The sequence below is a fragment of the Panulirus ornatus genome, chromosome 55 (assembly GCF_036320965.1).
Source record: "Panulirus ornatus isolate Po-2019 chromosome 55, ASM3632096v1, whole genome shotgun sequence".
NCBI classification, from domain to species: domain Eukaryota; kingdom Metazoa; phylum Arthropoda; class Malacostraca; order Decapoda; family Palinuridae; genus Panulirus; species Panulirus ornatus.
Genome location: NC_092278.1, coordinates 16,730,417 through 16,749,030, shown reverse-complemented (window position 1 = coordinate 16,749,030; position 18,614 = coordinate 16,730,417). Strand labels below are relative to the sequence as shown.

At 39.7% G+C, this 18,614-nt stretch overlaps 1 protein-coding gene across 15 annotated transcripts in view; it reads right to left on the bottom strand.

The window, feature by feature from the left end:
* The window catches only part of Rab3-GEF (Rab3 GDP-GTP exchange factor), a 356,394-nt gene that overhangs the window by 61,081 nt on the left and 276,699 nt on the right, over positions 1-18,614 (bottom strand). For all 15 annotated transcript variants that reach the window (XM_071692889.1, XM_071692877.1, XM_071692876.1 and 12 more), the window contains one exon: positions 17,484-17,663. In XM_071692889.1, coding sequence (XP_071548990.1) covers positions 17,484-17,663 — 180 coding nt within the window. The remainder of the gene's footprint in view (positions 1-17,483; positions 17,664-18,614) is intronic.

Below are 18,614 nucleotides of genomic sequence, written 5' to 3'. Positions count from 1 at the left end.
TCAGGCCCCGATCACACAAAATCTTTTTCACTCCATCTTTCCACCTCCAATTTGGTCTCCCTCTTCTCCTCGTTCCCTCCACCTCCGACACATATATCCTCTTGGTCAATCTTTCGTCACTCATTCTCTCCATGTGCCCAAACCATTTCAAAACACCCTCTTCTGCTCTCTCAACCACGCTCTTTTTATTTCCACACATCTCTCTTACCCTTACATTACTTACTCGATCAACCACCTCACACCACACATTGTCCTCAAACATCTCATTTCCAGCACATCCACTCTCCTGCGCACAACTCTATCCATAGCCCACGCCTCGCAACCATACAACATTGTTGGAACCACTATTCCTTCAAACATACCCATTTTTGCTTTCCGAGATAATGTTCTCGACTTCCACACATTCTTCAAGGCTCCCAGAATTTTCGCCCCCTCCCCCACCCTATGATTCACTTCCGCTTCCATGGTTCCATCCGCTGCCAGATCCACTCCCAGATATCTAAAACACTTTACTTCCTCCAGTTTTTCTCCATTCAAACTTACCTCCCAATTGACTTGACCCTCAACCCTACTGTACCTAATAACCTTGCTCTTATTCACACTTACTCTTAACTTTCTTCTTTCACACACTTTACCAAACTCAGTCACCAGCTTCTGCGGTTTCTCACATGAATCAGCCACCAGCGCTGTATCATCAGCGAACAACAACTGACTCACTTCCCAAGCTCTCTCATCCCCAACAGACTTCATACTTGCCCCTCTTTCCAAAACTCTTGCATTTACCTCCCTAACAACCCCATCCATAAACAAATTAAACAACCATGGAGACATCACACACCCCTGCCGCAAACCTACATTCACTGAGAGCCAATCACTTTCCTCTCTTCCTACACGTACACATGCCTTACATCCTCGATAAAAACTTTTCACTGATTCTAACAACTTGCCTCCCACACCATATATTCTTAATACCTTCCACAGTGCATCTCTATCAACTCTATCATATGCCTTCTCCAGATCCATAAATGCTACATACAAATCCATTTGCTTTTCTAAGTATTTCTCACATGCATTCTTCAAAGCAAACACCTGATCCACACATCCTCTACCACTTCTGAAACCACACTGCTCTTCCCCAATCTGATGCTCTGTACATACCTTCACCCTCTCAATCAATACCCTCCCATATAATTTACCAGGAATACTCAACAAACTTATACCTCTGTAATTTGAGCACTCACTCTTATCCCCTTTGCCTTTGTACAATGGCACTATGCACGCATTCTGCCAATCCTCAGGCACCTCACCAGGAATCATACATACATTAAATAACCTTACCAACCAGTCAACAATACAGTCACCCCCTTTTTTAATAGATTCCACGCAATACTATCCAAACCTGCTGCCTTGCCGGCTTTCATCTTCCACAAAGCTTTTACTACCTCTTCTCTGTTTACCAAATCATTTTCCCTAACCCTCTCACTTTGCACACCACCTCGACCAAAGCACCCTATATCTGCCACTCTATCATCAAACACATTCAACAAACCTTCAAAATACTCACTCCATCTCCTTCTCACATCACCATTACTTGTTATCACCTCCCCATTAGTGCCCTTCACTGAAGTTCCCATTTGCTCCCTTGTCTTATGCACTTTATTTACCTCCTTCCAGAACATCTTTTTATTCTCCCTAAAACTTAATGATACTCTCTCACCCCAACTCTCATTTGCCCTCTTTTTCACCTCTTGCACCTTTCTCTTGACCTCCTGTCTCTTTCTTTTATACATCTCCCACTCAAGACAGTAGTATCAAGCAGTTTTTTTTTTTTTTTTTTTTTTTTTGCTTTGTCGCTGTCTCCCGCATTTGCGAGGTAGCGCAAGGAAACAGACGAAAGAAATGGCCCAACCCACCCCCATACACATGCCTTGATTCAATCCACTGACAGCAAGTCAATCCCCGTATACCACATCGATCCAATTCACTCTATTCTTTGCCCTCCTTTCACCCTCCTGCATGTTCAGGCCCCGATCACACAAAATCTTTTTCACTCCATCTTTCCACCTCCAATTTGGTCTCCCTCTTCTCCTCGTTCCCTCCACCTCCGACACATATATCCTCTTGGTCAATCTTTCCTCACTCATTCTCTCCATGTGACCAAACCATTTCAAAACACCCTCTTCTGCTCTCTCAACCACGCTCTTTTTATTTCCACACATCTCTCTTACCCTGACGTTACTTACTCGATCAAACCACCTCACACCACACATTGTCCTCAAACATCTCATTTCCAGCGCATCCATCCTCCTGCGCACAACTCTATCCATAGTCCACGCCTCGCAACCATACAACATTGTTGGAACCACTATTCCTTCAAACATACCCATTTTTGCTTTCCGAGATAATGTTCTCGACTTCCACACATTCTTCAAGGCTCCCAGAATTTTCGCCCCCTCCCCCACCCTATGATCCACTTCCGCTTCCATGGTTCCATCCGCTACCAGATCCACTCCCAGATATCTAAAACACTTCACTTCCTCCAGTTTTTCTCCATTCAAACTCACCTCCCAATGGGCTCATTGTCTTCTCTAGTGAAATTTTTTATAATACTGCTTGATACTGTTTCCCATTTTAGAAAGTTTTTTTTTAACTTTCTAAAATGGGAAACAGTATCAAGCAGTATTATAAAAAATTTCACTAGAGAAGACAATGAGCCCATGATGAACACATTCAGAAAAATTTCACTAGAGAAGACAATGAGCCCATGATGAACACATTCAGTGTCAATATAAGAAGTACATTTGAATACTGCTGTTGTATGTCCAATGACCAAACAACCTGGAGAGAGTTCAGAAATATGTTACAAGTCAAACTGAAGGAATGCAACACTTGAATTGTCATGAAAGATTTAAATCACAGATGAGAACTTGGAATTCAAAGAACATATTAACACAGATTAGATATAGAAATGGACTGAACAATGAAACCTTTAAAAGAAGATTTGATTTGTGGCCAGTAAAAGTCCCAAATCAACCCAGGTTCAAATACCACTGAACATGATAGAAGAGCAATGTTTTGAATCACATCACCAAAATATGCAGTTAGTGCTGCCCCAGCCCTGCTCCAAGCAGTTTCATTGCAGATAATCATAAGTAGGTAGCACAGTAAGGGATTTGCTGATGACACCAAAGTAAGCAAAATGAACGAGTTAAAAGTTGATCAAATGGAGGTGCAAAAAACTCAGAACAATATGCAAAAGGGTATATAAAATAAGTAAGAATACATCAGTGATCCTGCACAAAGGCCTAGTCAAGAGAGCAATATAAAGTGGAACAAATGCAAAAGGTATGTGTCATCATACATGAAAACTAGAATTCAGAGAACATAATGAGAAGATAGCATTACTAAGCCAGTCATGAGAGGTATCATTCTGAGTACTCTCACTACAAGAGACAGAAAGCTACTGATGAAAATGTTCAACATGTACATATGAAGCAAAAATGAATACTGTTGTATGATCACCAACAAAGCAAAAAGAAATCAACAAATCTAAGGGAATTGATACACACTTCACAAGCAAAATTGAGGGGATGGAACACATGACTTTCATGAAAGGCTGAAAGAAATGGAATTCTGTAGACTGAAAAGAAGATGAGAAGTATTTATGATAATCTACATCCAGCAACAATTGAAGAAATAAAGGAAATTGTACTGAACTTGAAATTGTCCCAACAAAAAGAAACAGTAATGTCAAATCTACAAGAATATCATGGAAGATACTAAAAATTAATCTGACAAAAATTCACAAAAGCTCAGTCAAGAAGTTCGAACAGCTATTCAGTATACTACTAGGAAAAATAAAAAGCATACAAGGAATGATCACAGACACATTTAAAAGTAGACTCGGTATGGTTGAAACCAACCCCAGATGAACCTAAAATAAATGATTATGTGATGCAAGTGGCAGGAGAGAGGAACAATATTACTCATTTAGCATGATGTACAGTAAGTGGTATGCATTAGCATTTGCCATTTTTGCAAAATCTCTTCCTCAGTACTCATAGGTAGATAGGTAATCTATCCTTCTCTCATGAAGTTATATGTAATTCCTGGTAACATACCAAAAACATTTCAGGCAAAAGGTACGAGTGCCTAGCAAAGAAGTTGGAATGATTATTTAATGAGATACCTGGTGATCTTATAAATTTACAGGGAGCAACTACAGAAAGATTCAGGAGATTAGACATATGGATGAAGACAATACCAAATAAACCTACAATAGATAACTATGGCAGTAGAGAAGCTGCTGAAAAAAATTATACAAGCAAGAAAAGATGAAGAGAGACATTTAACAGAAATGACTCCCTTCAACATAATAGTCAAGTTGGGAGCAATGTGTGCTACCCCTGCCATGATGGCAAAATCTCATTGTGGTTATTTGTTCGTAGGTAGATACTCTCTCTCTAATCAAATAGGTGAATAGATAGAGGAATAAGTAAGAGACAGTTCAGAACCACTTCATAAGCTAAATCAAGGGACTATGAGAGGCAGAAAGAAATACATTAGAGCCTTGCAAGGTAGATAGAAAGAATATTCAGAGTACTACCATGAGAAATTGGAAACATGCAGTACCACCTACAGAAACATTCAAAAGAAATTTTCATTTAAGGTTGATATCAGCCCTAGATCAACACAAGATAAAAGCAGGGGAAAAAGAATTCTACCTCAATATTCCCTACATATCGCAGAAGGTGACCATAGAGGGTGGAAGCAGGGGGCTGGAAACCCCCTTCTTGTATTTAGTTCAAAAAGACAGACCTGAAGAAAGAGCCAAGCTGGGAGTGCTCAGGCTGGGGTGTCTAAATGTATGTGGAAGTAAACAAGATTAGAAGAGAGGAAAGAAAGGTACTATGTTTGAGAAAAGAAACCTGAATGTTCTGGCTCTGAGTGAAACAAAGTGCAATGGTAAAGGGGAAAAATAGTTTTGAAATGTCCTAAGAGTAAAGTCAGGGGGGTGGGTGAGAGGACGAAAAAATATGGAAGATGTAGCACTAATTCTCAAGCAGGAGATGCAGGAGTGTTTGAAGAGTGTAAATTCTAGACTGATGTGGGTTAAAATGAAAATTGATGGTGAGAGATGGGTGATTATTGGTGCTTATGCACCTGGCCATGATTAGGAAGATCATGAAAGGCAAGTGTTTTAGCAGCTGAGTAACTGTGACAGCAATTTTGATGTAAGAGACCAGCTGTTAGTAATGGGTTATTTGAATGCAATGGTAAGAAATGTGGTAGTTGGTGATACTACTGGGGTGCATGGGGTATTCAGTATCATGAATGGCAATGGTGAACAGCTTGTGGAGCTGCATGCTTGAAAAAGACTGGTGATTGGGAATACTTGGTTTAAAATGAAGGACAAACATAAGAATATGTATGTGAGCAGAAGAGATTGGTCAGCAGAAATTAGTGAAATACATAAAAATTGATATGCATGTAAAAGAGAGGTTTTTGGATGCAAATGTGTTGGTGAGAGTACACAAGATTGGAAAAGAGCATGAAGAAATACCAAAAGAGGTTAAGAGTAGAATAGCAAAACATGAGAGTAAATGATGCAAGAGGAGTGGGAGAGGATTGGGAAGTACTCATGGAAATAGTGCTGGCATGTGCAAGAGATGCATGTGGCATGCAAAAGGTGGAAGGGGGGTAGATTAGAAAAGGTGGTGAGTGGTTGCATGAAGAAGTAATGTTGCTAGTGAGAGAAAAGAGAATCATTTGGGCAGTACTTACAAGGAAGGAGTGGTTGACTTTGATGCAGACCAGTAGTTTGAATAGGCAAGAAATGAATTACTAGAATTTGCAAATGAGAGAGACTGTGCCTAATTCATTGCCAGAGCTACATATTAAGAGAAATGTGAGAGAGGCTAACTGTCTGCTGATGACTAAAGGGGAGGGAGTGGGGGGGCTGGAAATCCTCCCCTCGTTTTTGATTTTCCAAAAGAAGGAACAGAGAAGGGGGCCAAGTGAGGATTTCCCTCAAAGGCTCACTCTTCTGTTCTTAACGCTACCTCGCTAACGCGGGAGATGGCAAATAGTATGAAAAAAAAGAAGAAAAAAAAAAGGGCACATTAATAAATCAATCACTGCATACATCAGACCAAAACTGAACTATACCTCACAGGGCTGGTCATCACACGTGAAGAAGGACAAAGGTCTGAATGAGAGGGTACAGAGAAGAATAACTAAGATTGTACCTGAAGTAAGAGAACTGAGCTATAAATGAGAAGCTAAGAGCTACAAAGCTGACCACATGGAGGAAAGGAGAGAGAGGGGAGGGCCTGATAGCCTTCAAGTTTCTCTGTTGGCTGGATGATATTCAAATGCAACAATTCTTCAAGAGATGCACTACCAAAGTAGCCATATGCCATAACAAAAAGCTGGGTACAAAGCTAGTTGGAAAAGATGTTAAGAAGCACTGGTTCAACATCAAGGTGATGGACGGTTGGTAAAAAAGTAACCAATGATGCTGTGAATGTTGGCAGTTTACAAAGGTTTAAAAGGCATACTTGATGGCAGAAAAGTTAAGGAAATGAAGCCCTATAAGTGTAGCACTCTCTTCCTGTACTGTCCTGATACGTAATTATGGCCGTGACATTGAATGATAAGAGGAAGGAGAGTTGGGTAGTTTAGAGAGTTTTCGGATGGGTATTGTTAATAAATTTTCATGTTTGGGATTCTGTTGTATAACAAGGAGTGGTTGAAGACATCTCTAAGGATGTAGAATGCAACTATGGCAAAGCGTATATTGTGAAAGTCTGATAAGTTGTCTGAGATTTGTGCGGGGTTGTCCTATATCCCTTAACATCATGAGTCTCCATATGAACACTCCCTCAGGAATGCTGGAATTCTTCATATAAACACAAGTTTCTGCAGGCTTATCTTGAAAAAAAGTTTTGTTATCATTATGACTGCTAAGTGTCTCTTGGACCCAACTCTCAGAAAGTAATCCTGATGAGTATATATAGGGGATAGGGGAGAAAGAATAGTTCCCATGTATTCCCCGAGTGTCGTAGAAGGCGACTAAAAGGGGAGGGAATGGGGGCTGGAAATCCTCCCCCTCTCATCTTCAATTTTCCAAAAGAAGGAACAGAGAAGGGGGTCAAATGAGGATATTCCCTCTATGGCTCTGTCCTCTGTTCTTAACTCTACCTCGCTAACACGGGAAATGGCAAATATGTTTTTTTTTTTTTTTTTTTTTCATACTATTCGCCATTTCCCGCATTAGCGAGGTAGCGTTAAGAACAGAGGACTGGGCCTTTGAGGGAATATCCTCATATGGCCCCCTTCTCTGTTCCTTCTTTTGGAAAATTTAAAAAAAAAATGAGAGGGGAGGATTTCCAGCCCCCCGCTCCCATATATATATATATATATATATATATATATATATATACATATATATATATATATATATATATATATACACACAATTTCCCACATTTGTGGGGTGGCATCCTTACAGCAAGAAGGATATTTTCCAGGACCATACAGACCAGCTCTATGCACACCCAAGTGAACTATAAATCTGCCTGAATGCTGAACTCGATCCATGTCTCACGTGTAGCACAAGTGCAGATATGTATATAAAAATATATATATATATAGATTTATGTGCTGAAAAAGGACTGGCGATTGGGAATACCTGGATTAAAAAGAGAGATATACATAAGTTTACATATGCAAGTAGGAGAGATGGCCAGAGAGTCTTACTGGATTACATGTTAATTGATAGGCGTGCGAAAGAGAGACTTTTGGGTGTTAATTTGCTGAAAGGTGCAACTAGAGGGATGTCTGATCATTATCTTGTGGAGGTGAAAGTGAAGATTTGTAGAGGTTTTCAGAAAAAAAGAGAGGATGTTGGGGTGACGAGAGTGGTGAGAGTAAGTGAGCTTGGGAAGGAGACTTGTGTGAGGAAGTACCAGGAGAGACTGAGTACATAATGGAAAAAGTTGAGAACAAAGGACGTAAGGGGAGTGGGGGAGGAATGGGATGTATTTAGGGAAGAAGTGATGGCTTGCGCAAGGGATGCTTGTGGCATGAGAAGAGTGGGAGGTGGGCAGGTTAGAAAGGGTAGAGTGGTGGGATGAAGAAGTAAGATTATTAGTGAAAGAGAAGAGAGAGGCATTTGGATGTTTTTTGCTGGGAAATAACGCAAATGACTGGATGTATAACAGAAAGAGGCAAGGTCAAGAGAAAGGTGCAAGAGGTGAAAAAGAGGGCAAATGAGAGTTGGGGTGAGAGAGTATCATCAAATTTTAGGGAGAATAAAAAGATGTTTTGGAAGGAGGTAAATACAGTGCATAAGACAAAAGAACAAATAGGAACATCAGTGAAGGGGGCAAATGGGGAGGTGAAAACAAGTAGTGGTGATGTGAGAAGGATATAGAGTGAGTATTTTGAAGGTTTGTTGAATGTGTTTGATAACAGAGTGGCAGACATAGTGTGTTCTGGTTGAGGTGGTGTGTGAAGTGAGAGGGTTAGAGAGAATGATTTGGTAAACAGAGAAGAGGTAGTAAAAGCTTTGCAGAAGATGAAAGCCGGCAAGGCAGCAGGTTTGGATGGTATTGCAGTGGAATGTATCAAAAAAGGGGGTGACTGTATTGTTGACTGGTTGGTAAGGTTATTTAATGTATGTATGACTCATGGCGAGGTACCTGAGGATTTGCGGAATGCTTGCATAGTGCCATCGTTCAAAGGCAAAGGGTATAAGAGTAAGCACTCAAATTACAGAGGTATAAGTTTGTTGAGTATTCCTGGTAAATTATATGGGAGGGTATTAATTGAAAGGGTGAAGGCATGTACAGAGCATCAGACTGGGGAAGAGCAGTGTGGTTTCAGAAGTGGTAGAGGATGTGTGGATCAGGTGTTTACTTTGAAGAATGTATGTGAGAAATACTTAGAAAAGCAAATGGATTTGTATGTAGCATTTATGGATCTGGAGAAGACATATGATAGAGTTGATAGAGATGCTCTGTGAAAGGTATTAAGAACATGTGGTGCGGGAGGTAAGTTGTTAGAAGCAGTGAAAAGCTTTTATCGAGGATGTTAGGCATGTGTACGTGTAGGAAGAGAGGAAAGTGACTGGTTCTCAGTGAATGTTGATTTGCGGCAGGGGTGTGTGATGTCTCCATGGCTGTTAAATTTGTTTATGGATGGGGTTGTTTGGGAGGTGAATGCAAGAGTTTTGGATAGAGGGGCAAGTATGCAGTCTGTTGTGGATGAGAGAGCTTGGGAAGTGAGTCAATTGTTGATCGCTGACGATACAGCGCTGGTGGCTGATTCAGGTGAGAAACTGCAGAAGCTGGTGACTGAGTTTGGTAAAGTGTGTGAAAGAAGAAAGCTGAGAGTAAATGTGAATAAAAGCAAGGTTATTAGGTACATTAGGGTTGAGGGACAAGTCAATTGGGAGGTAAGTTTGAATGGAGAAAAACTGAAGGAAGTGAAGCGTTTTAGATATCTGGGAATGGATTTGGCAGCGGATGGAACCATGGAAGCGTGAGGTGGGGGACGGGGCGAAAGTTCTGGGAGCGTTGAAAAATGTGTGGAAGTAGAGAACATTATCTTGGAAAGCAAAAATGGGTATGTTTGAAGGAATAGTGGTTCCAACAATGTTATATGGTTGCAAGGTGTGGGCTATAGATAGAATAGTTGTGCAGAGGAGGGTGGATGTGCTGGAAATGAGATGTTTGAGGACAATATGTGGTGTGAGGTGGTTTGATCATGTAAGTAATGAAAGGGTAAGAGAGATGTTTGTTGGTAAAAAGAGTGTGGTTGAGAGAGCAGAAGAGGGTGTTTTGAAATGGTTTGGTCACATAAAGAGAATGAGTGAGGAAAGATTGACAAAGAGGATATGCGTGTCGGAGGTGAAGGGAACGAGGAGAAGTGGGAGACCAAATTGGAGGTGAAAGGATGGAGTGAAAAAGATTATAAGTGACTGGGGCCTGAACATGCAGGAGGGTGAAAGGCGTGCAAGGAATAGAGTGAGTTGGAACGATGTGGTATACCGGGGTCGATGTGCTATCAATGGATTGAACCAGGGCATGTGAAACGTCTGGGGTAAACCATGGAAAGTTCTGTGGAGCATAGATGTGGAAAGGGAGCTGTGGTTTCGGTGCATTATACATGACAGCTAGAGACTGAGTGTGAACGAATGTGGTCTTTGTTGTCTTTCCTAGCGCTACCTCTCGCACATGCGGGGGGAGGGGGTTTTCATTTCATGTGTGGCGGGGTGGCGACGGTAATGAATAAGGGCAGACAGTATGAATTATGTACATGTGTATATATGTATATGTCTGTGAGTGTTTATATATGTTTACGTTGAGATGTATAGGAATGTATATGTGCATGTGTGAACGTGTATGTATCTACATGTGTATGTGGGTGGGTTGGGCCATTCTTTAGTCTGTTTCCTTGAGCTACCTTACTAACGCGGGAGACAACGACAAAGCAAAAATATATATATGGCAAACATGAATAGTGATGTATCATTCAGTGACTGGGTCATGAGGCTTACCTATCCAGTGAATCTCCCCAAACCTCTAATCATTTATGCACTATCTTTGGGGCTATCTCAGGGTCATATGAATTTTGGTAGCTCACTTGTTTCCACATATCTCTTATGCTCACATACATTTCTTTCATGAGAAGTGATAGGAGTCACTATAAATCTGTGTTAGACGGTCATCCCAAAGGTCTACTTTGATCCCACTCCCTCCATCCTTCATCTCTTGCCTGGGCCCTTCTAAGTTAAGTTTAGCACTGCATCACAAGGAAATAATATATGTTACCTCAAACTTTTGTGGATATCCTTTGCTTTACACATAAACATTTTGAATTCTATAACAGGAAAGTTTTTTCTTTTTTCTAAACTTTAAGCAACTTTCTGCAATTCACTCACCATTTAGGAATAAGGTTTTAACTGAGTTATGACTGTCAGTGGGAATGAAGGGTGGGTGAGCAGCAGCTGTTTCAGAATGGATTTTGTGTATATCTGTCATAACTGTCCTATTTAGGGGTGTAAATGGTCTGTAGCTAATTTCTATGTAATATTTCAAGTGCATGTTAGTATATTCTTTGAGAAAATGGACACAGTTTGTTTGGGTTAGAAGCACTTCATGTGGGGTAACTGGGATGTGCAGGTGTGGATTTTCTTGTTATTTACAAGAGTTGGTTACTTCTGGTCGTTTGATGAAGACTGATAAAAGAAATGAAAGTCTGGTGTTTACTTTTCAGGGATTAGGTTGTTGATGGTGTTGTTTGAAGTTTGGAATTGTCCTCTGATCTCTAGTGATAGTGAGTGGTTTTGTTTAATCATGTTCCTTGGCTTTTTGAGGTATGTGAGTTGTAGTAAAAAGATTGGATTATATTGCTATCTATATACTTGTGGAGCATGTATTTTGCTGGCTCAGTTAGTAGTGCTATTGAAACATAAGATGGGACACTCTAGGAATGGGAAGTTATCTAAAATGAAATTCTGGAACCTGAGTCTATGTAATACAAAAAAGCTGGCCAGTCTCCTTTCCTATAGTTTATTATACGCTAAGGTAGCTGTATGGGTTGGTGAGTTGCATGAAGAGTTATCATAATTGGTAAGAGGTACAAAAGAGTTTATGTAGAGTGTTCCAGGTGCTCCTTGTGTACAATAATGGAGTACAAAAGGTAAGGAAGATCTGTTGAGGTGGCTGCTGAAGGTAGTGGGTTGAAGTTTGGAATCTTGGGTGTGACTACTGAGCCATTAAGGATGGCAGGCACTGAAACCTCAATACAGACAGGTGTTGGGTGTGCTAGTAAAGTTCTGTAGGTGGGGAGATATCTGGGAGAGTAAGTGAGAAGGGGAGGTATACTGGTGTTAATTATGTATATCAAGTGTTGTGCAGTTTCTATTTCCTTGGATAAGGATAATATTTCAAGATAGGATAGGGACAAGGGGGAAAGAATACTGCCCATGTGTCAGTGAAGGTGACCAAGAGGGGCAGATATGGCTAGCTAGAAATACTCCCTTCTTGTATTTCCTTCCAAAAGAGAGAACAGAACAAGTTGCCACAAGAGGATTTTTCCCTCCAAAATGCTGTCATCTGTTCTTGACACTACCTCACTCCCATGGGAAATGGTGAACAAGAAAAAAATGGGGTTCTGGGTCAGTTTGCACAAGGTGGGACTGTGTGTTTTGTGCTTAAGCCTGTTAGGTGTTTGTGTCTCAGAGGCTGTTGCATGTCCTGAGCTCTGGGAAGTCCTTTACAGAGATAATCATCACTTACTGGTACTGTAAAGGGAGGGAGTTTGAAGGGAGGGAGTTTGACACTCGTGGGGACCCATCTCTTTAACAGTCTTTACTGCCATACATGTGCTGTCTGCATCAGCCATATCCTCAGTCATTCTGTTCCACTCATCCATGACTCTTATGCCATAAAAGTATTCCTTTACATCCTTATTAATGATTTTCTCAATTTCATGTTATACTCTGGTTGCTTTTTCCCCCTATCTCTTAAAGAACAGTTCACTGTCGACAAAGCTGATCTCTCTAAAAACTTAAAGGTTGTGATCAGGTCATGCCCTCATTCCTCTCTTCCAAGGTGGGTAAATTTAGAGCTCGAGCTTCCTCCTAGAACTTATCTCTTAATTTTAACACCATCTTTGCTGCCCTCCTCTGGACCTTCTCTATGAGCTCTGTGTTTCTTTAGGTATGGTGACCAAACCTGACAAGCATATTCTAATTTTGGTGTATGTAGGATACGAATAGTTGCAAAATATTTCCTTATCCATGTACCTGAAAGCTATTCTGAATGATATGCAATAGAGGTGATGCCAGTAAAGGCAGCTGCTGCATCTGAGAGAGAAGTGCTTTCTAGTGGTGGGGATTTGGCTTTATGGTCAGGTGTACTTCGATGGTTTAGGGTTGGCATATATGTTACTGGCTTGCATGGATAGAAGATGATAATCCTGCCATCCCCTGATGGTTATAAAAGGAGGGTGAATATCTAAAATGTTTGCGTTTGACGTACTGTCTGGCGAAGTGGCTGGAGACAGCCTGAGGGTGCATTCTGCATGTAAGTCTGGAGGAGGTGCGCTGCTCAGGAAGATCCAGGCAAACACATGTTGTCCCATGGCTCACGGCCTCTCTTTGTACGACTACAGTCGGGTATCCTTCTGATGCTTTTCTCCTTCCTACTGTGCCATCACTTGCAGGAGGGGCCCATCAACACGTAACTAATAAATATATGAAAATTGACCTAGTATAACCCTACCTAAGAGTATCTACAAAGAAAAGTTGCTATAGGCAGGGCTGGCACATAGCACTCACTGGGTATCTTGCTCGGTTCCTGAAGCTGTTGTCCTCTGTAGTCATACACTATCTATAACTGTCCACTCTAAGTAGGAATGGTATTTTCCTTCAGCCATCTATTCAGATTCTTTTGAAGGTCCTAGTGCATAGTTCTGTGCTGTGCTTGCTTTCTACTCAGATATTCTCATATCATATTCATGCTTCAGATATACAATACCGTATATGGTAGGCAGAGTTATGGTTACTTCAACCATTTTTTAATCACAACCAGATACCTTCAGTTAACTGGCACATATGCATCAGTTGACTGACAATATACCATCAAGAAATCTAGATGAGCAAGATCTGAAAAGCCAGAATTTAAGGTCTTTGAAATTCATATGTCAGAAACTCTTTGACAACCTTTCTAGTTTCACTTTTAAAACTTTGTTTTGCTACATTCTTTAATAAAATTATGTTGTTTACTTTATCAAATACCTTAGCAAAGTCAATGAAAGCAGTATCCATTCTCATTCTTTGCGTTAGTTTCATTACTGTCTTTGCAATAAACTAGAAGTTTAGTCTTTGTAATTCTACCTGACACAGATCTTTGTTGCCTTTTGTTTATACAATCACTGTATGTGTTCTTAGCACTTCTCCAAAGATATTCAAAACATGCGATATCATGGTAACTGATTTCTTCATGCAATGTCAAGTTGCTTTGGCATTAGCTTAGACTAATCTGGCAACATGCAGGCCATTTTTGAACATTTGCTACAGCATTAACATGATCAATATTTCTACGGTCATCTTTGTCCTTGTTAGGAAAATCACTTAAATTCCTTCCAGTCGTGGTGATGAGTTCTCTTTAAGTTGATGTCAATTTCTTATATCCTTATATCTGTAACGTCCTTCTAATCACAAAGATTACATCATTCATCATCAATCTTCTCTTCATTTACTGTTATGAATACTGAATTATATTCAATCAATCAACACGTTAATAATATTTCGGAGTCACTTCCATATTTTCCTCCCACTTTAAAAAGTCAAAACTCACCCTCTTTGTCCACTGTCTTATCTACAAGGAAACTAATTCTGGGTTGTTTTGTATGTTAAGTATTATTTTCTTTTCACTCAGTCTGTGTTGTCTTTCGTAAATTCTATATTTTCTTTGCAGCCATTTGTTTTATATCTCTCCATTCTTTGCTTTTTGTCACTTCTTTCTTTATCCATTCTCTCTATTCATTCACAGATTTCTGGCCCATGAAATTTTCAATTTTTGCTATTTTCCATTTCACAGAGAAAAAAAAGAGGAGAGAGAGAGAGAGAGAGAGAGAGAGAGAGAGAGAGAGAGAGAGAGAGAGAGAGAGAGAGAGAGAGAGAAGAGAAGAGAAGAGAAGAGAAGAGAAGAGAAGAGAAGAGAGAAGAGAAGAGAAGAGAAGAGAAGAGAAGAGAAGAGAAGAGAAGAGAAGAGAAGAGAAGAGAAGAGAAGAGAAGAGAAGAGAAAAGAAAAGAAAAGAAAAGAAGAAGAGAAGAGAAGAGAAGAGAAGAGAAGAGAAGAGAAGAGAAGAGAAGAGAAGAGAAGAAGAGACGAGAGAAGAGAAGAGAAAAGAGAAGAGAAAAGAGAAGAGGAGAGAGAGAGAGAGAGAGAGAGAGAGAGAGAGAGAGAGAGAGAGAGAGAGAGAGAGAGAGAGAGAGAGAGAGAGAGAGAGAATATCCCAGTGTTCGTCTTTGTGATTTCCTCACCTTCTTCATGAAGACAGCTACATGCACTGGAATAGGTGATGGGATTTGACAAAATACATCATGAATAGCGTGGTACTACTTAATTAAGAGAAATACCAAAAAGAAGTTAAAGCCAGAAGACATTATGCCAAATCGAAGGCCAACCCAACTGTTATGTGTCTACAAAAGTACAATTATATGCTTTCTTGAAACTATGAAAAATTTGTGTCAACTTGCTTGAAACTGAATATTTTCTGGCTCAAAGAACTTTGGGATGTGTACGTTATGTATATTCACCTTAAGGATTAGAAGAGAACAAATCTCTAATAAGCACAGAGGCCTGATATATAAAAAAAAATCACCAAACAAAGAAACAGGAGTATTTGTTAATTTCTCTCTCAGAGTGAGCATAAAAGTTCTAAAAAATCCCTGAAAATCACCCTTTGGGCCAGAACATCGTTACCTTTAACCGAGGTCGGTTCCCTCACCATGAGTGAACAAAATCATAAATGTGCAAAAGAATTTTAAAATGAACCTTAAAAAATCTTCAAACTAAAGAAAAAATGGAATACAAAATCGACAAGAATAATAAAACCTATGCATGCTGAAAATATATATGGAATATGTGACATTTCATTCCAGAAGGAATCAGCATTATCTATTGACTGTATGGACCCTGTATGGATCAAAATCTTGCTACACTTTCTCAATATTCATACATAGGTTTCATCATTAAGCACTTTCCCACACTGCTGTGATTTTCTTTTTTTACCCATGTAACACATAAATGATAAAAGTGTACATATTACAGAATGCAAAGACATGAGCAGATAATGAAATCTGAGATATAATTTGGTGTGGCTTACCCTATATGTCACTATAAAAGTGCATGACTTCCAGATAACCACATAACTTCACACAGATAAAATCAAAGCTCAGTACAACAGTTTCAGATTGAGACTGACACAAAAAAGGAGAAAAAGTAATCATGCAATTTCTATTATATGATATGCTTTTTGGATAAATTGCACATATGAACTTCCTTTTTCCAAATATCACTGAACCTGCTCACTTTACTAATAGTCAGTCAAAATCCCTTTCAAACTGTTTGTAAATTACTGACACAGAGAACAAACTTCTGAATCATCCATTTACAATGAAATGAACAATGTTGAGAGGAATGAAAGTGTATAATAAGTGTCATAAAAATCAGATAGTAATACCAAAGCTATGGTTCCTGCTATTACTGGACTGATCAAAGATGTGGCTGCTGTATTACTGGGTACACTGCAAGATGCCTCATACTACGACTTGAGTCATGACAGGGGATCTACTCAAGAAAGAAAATCCTGATTACATCTAAAAGTGCTTCACTAATGTGTTGTGCATCTGCTCCCATAAATCACATATTGCTGCTGGCTCACCCTGCCCCTCACTCTCTTTTTGGCTCTTTGATACTGGACAATTCACCAGTAATTCATAGTGAAATAATAATTTCTAAAAATAACAATGTTTAAATATCATAATCTTATCATAAAGACAAATAATCATACCTTTCTTTTATGAAATGAATTCTTCCGTGTGTCTGCTGGTGACTACAGAGATGAATTAGGAGCCTTTGCCTAAATATGAACATCATCATTATCGGTGAGGTGATCATGCTGGATGAAATCAACCATAAATGCTGTGTAAAGTTTTCTGAGATTAACAAGCAGCACATTTCCATTGTGCTTCTTAAAAATATACATTTTCTCATGTACTATTCATGCTATATGAATAATAATATTCTACAAAATATTTTTTACCCTTTAGCCAATAACAAAACACAGAAAGCACTTATACTGTCTTACATTTGAGATGATTATTAAGACATTAATAACTGTCTTTGTGTACAGACTACTGCTATTGTTTGGTTTACTAAAGAATATTATGAACCTGTGGTGGAAATGTCTGTTGTTAGACTAATGTAATACATATACATTCTTAAAGAGGCAGATCAAGTACCTACTCATGTTACACTGAACTAATCTGCATGCACATTAAAAACAAAGAGATAGAAATTTGAATCCATTTTCAACCACTATAAGTAATAAAGGTAAGAAGTGTGGCTCTTTTCATTTCATTACATATTTACTGCTAATAATGAGTTTGCCACTACCTCTTGGAGTTACTGATGGAGTCCACTGAGCAAAGGACCAGGGAGTAGGTAAAATTCTACTTGAAGACGCTGGACCAAGCTAAACGTTGTGTATGAAACCAACCTGAGCAGCCCTGGAGCACAACAGCCAAGCGAGATAAAACAGTAGAGCCCAATCATGATCCAAAAATCAGAGGAGGAGGAACAAGAGAGGCAGTCAACAAAGAGAGGTGATGAGGATGTTGATTATGACACAATAAATAAGTGCCATAAAGAAGTCCTCATCGCCCTCTCCCCTGTTCGTACCTTGCTGGTGGCGAAGAGCAGCCCTACACCCTCCATGCACACCTGCAGGAGGCCACCTTCACCAGTTTTCATATCTTGAACAGGAAACTCGCCACCAAGTTCTACCCCAGGCAGGGCTCCCACACCCCTTGCTGCAGCTCTTTCCATAGACTCCTTAATGCAGTAGTAGAGGTCTTTACACTGCAAATAATCAAAATACATCCACTTGTTTACTCTCAGAACAATATAGGCATCATGATTAATAAAAAAAAATCTGAAACTCACCTAAAATGATTGGTAAAGCAAAATTGATGGGCCTCATCATGGGTATCATCTAATAAATAGAGAGTAATCCCCAAACTTACCTATATTTAACTCTTTTACTGCACACTCTTTCTGAAAAAAAAAAATCCCTTGCAGAAGATCTTTATGTCCAGTACAGTATTACTGTCTAGGTCCTTTGTAACCCTCATCATTCTTCACTTCTATCGTAACCACGGCATCAACTACAAACAAATCAAGAAATGAGCCCAGTCCTCTTAAAAAGTCATTTACATAGATCAAGAACAGTGGACCCAAGACTGCACTCTTCAGCACACCACTCATGATTCTTGTCCATTTCAAGAATGCTCACACAATTTCTGTCCAGTGCTGGTAAGGATATTCATTGTATGTATGGCTCATGGTGAGGTGCCTGAGGCTTAGCAGAATGCATGCATAGTGCCATTGTACAAAGGCAAAGGGGATAAAGGTGAGTGCTCAAATTACAAAGGCATAAGATTGTTGAGTATTCCTGGGAAATTATATGGGAGGGTATTGATTGAGAGGGTGAAGGCATGCACAGAGCATCAGATTGGGGAAGAGCAGTGTGGTTTCAGAAGTGGTAGAGGATGTGTGGATCAGGTGTTTGCTTTGAAGAATGTATGTGAGAAATACTTAGAAAAATAAATGGATTTACATGTAGCATGTAGCACTGATAGAGATGCTCTGTGGAAGGTATTAAGAATATATGGTGTGGGAGGCAAGTTGTTAGAAGCAGTGAAAAGTTTTTATCGAGGATGTAAGGCATGTGTACGTGTAGGAAGAGAGGAACGTGATTGGTTCTCAGTGAATGTAGGTTTGCGGCAGGGATGTGTGATGTCTCCATGGTTG